Source organism: Acinonyx jubatus, chromosome B1 (genome assembly GCF_027475565.1).
Source record: "Acinonyx jubatus isolate Ajub_Pintada_27869175 chromosome B1, VMU_Ajub_asm_v1.0, whole genome shotgun sequence".
Lineage (NCBI taxonomy): Eukaryota > Metazoa > Chordata > Mammalia > Carnivora > Felidae > Acinonyx > Acinonyx jubatus.
In genome coordinates, this window is record NC_069382.1 from 27,229,922 (window position 1) to 27,231,707 (window position 1,786).

General features: G+C 43.1%; 1 protein-coding gene across 1 annotated transcript; it reads right to left on the reverse strand.

The window, feature by feature from the left end:
* Positions 1-759: 759 nt before the first annotated feature.
* LOC106966597 (60S ribosomal protein L31-like) lies at positions 760-1,065 on the reverse strand. Its single transcript, XM_015062709.3, has one exon. The coding sequence runs from the start codon at positions 1,063-1,065 to the stop codon at positions 760-762; it is 306 nt and encodes a 101-aa protein (XP_014918195.1).
* Positions 1,066-1,786: the final 721 nt, after the last annotated feature.

Here is a 1,786-nt window from a genome sequence, read left to right on the forward strand (position 1 = left end):
CAACTTTGGCTCAGGTTATGAACTCACGGTTTGTGAGTTCGAGCCCCACGTTGGGCTCTGTGCTGGCAGCTCAGAGACTGGAGCCTGTTTCAGATTCTGTGTCTTGCTCTCTCTCTGCCCATCCCCTGCTCGTGCTCTGTCTCTTTCTCTCTCAGATATAAATAAACATTTAAAAAAAATTTTTAAAGATATTTATCCATAGAAATGAAGCCCTTTCCATGGCTTATCTACCTTTCCACCATCTTTGAAATGGAAATTTAGACTGCTCTTCTCAATTCCAAACTTTCTTCTAAATGGCTCACACCCTTAGCATGGAGCACTAAAGCAACATAATTTAATCCATAGATAGATTGCATTAATGCTCTATTCTGTTAGTATGTGCATTATTAATTTGATTGCCTTTAATTTTTTTTGTTGTTGCAGTTTTATACCTTTATTTGATAATCAGCCATTAGTTCTCATCCACATTAACTGTCTGTGGACTTTTTTTTTTTTAATTTTTTTTAACGTTTATTTATTTTTGAGACAGAGCATGAACGGGAGAGGGGCAGAGAGAGAGGGAGACACAGAATCGGAAGCAGGCTCCAGGCTCTGAGCCATCAGCCCAGAGCCCGACGAGGGGCTTGAATTCACAGACCGTGAGATCGTGACCTGAGCTGAAGTCGGACGCTCAACCGACTGAGCCACCCAGGCGCCCCCCCCCTTTTTTTTTTTTTGTGGACTTTTGAAAGTGGTGACAGGTACGTAGATAACCAACACCTAGAGCCTATTTGGTGAATCTTCATCCTTATTACGTTTTCTGGACAACCACACATGGTTACAATATGGCACATTCCTTATTCCTTTGGCCCAGACAGCTTTGTTGAGCCTGGTGTCAAAGCACACATCTGGAGTTCCCATCTCTTTCATGACAAATTTCCAGATCTCTTTGAATGCTTGAGAGGCACGCTTCTTGAACCCCGCTCCATGGATGCGCTTGTGAGTGCTGATAGTGTATTCTCTGGTCACTACCTTGATGATGGCAGAATGGCCCTTCTTCTTGCTACCCTTCTCTGGGGGAGCCATTCTGCCTGGCCCTGGTTGGAAAAGCTGATCACCTCTAATTTTGAATACATTGTAGAGCTTAGTCCAGCATCAGAATATTGAGTAAGAACTAAATAGAAGTGAGGCGCTCATCTATGCAAGGACCACTTATCAAGTACACATTTCATGTGTTGATCTTTTTTAGGCTCTACAAAGGTACAGAAAGATACACGAAATTAATTCAACAAACTCTTTATGAAAAATCTATTTTGCCAGGCCATTATTCAAGGTGCTAGGAGTGCTATAGAGTTCCCATACTTGAGGGACTCTGTTCATTGAGAAAGAACTCATTGGATAAGAACCAAGATCCCCACTCCCAAGGGATATGCTGTTCTGCTAACTACCAGGGTTTTTCTTTTGTTGAATGGTGTATACACACTGGTTAAAGACTGACTTTTTTTTTCTTTTAAATGTTTATTTATTTATTTATTTTTGAGAGGGGGAGCAGAGAGAGAGGGAGCTAGAGAATCCCAAGCAGGCCCTGAGGCGAAATCAAGAGTCAGACCCTAACCAACTGAGCCACCCAGGTGCCACTAAACGCTGACTTTCTTAAGAGAACAAAGAGAACTTTTAATGTTGGGTGGGAGATGGGGTGCCTGCGTGACTCAGTCAAGCATCTGACTTTGGCTCAGGTCATGATCTTGTGCCTGCATTGGGCTCTGTGCTGGCAGCTCAGAGCCAGGAGCCTGCTTCAGATTCTGTG

Excerpts from the sequence above, each read along its gene's own strand:
- LOC106966597 (XM_015062709.3), bottom strand. The coding sequence starts at position 1,065 with ATGGCTCCCCCAGAGAAGGGTAGCAAGAAGAAGGGCCATTCTGCCATC.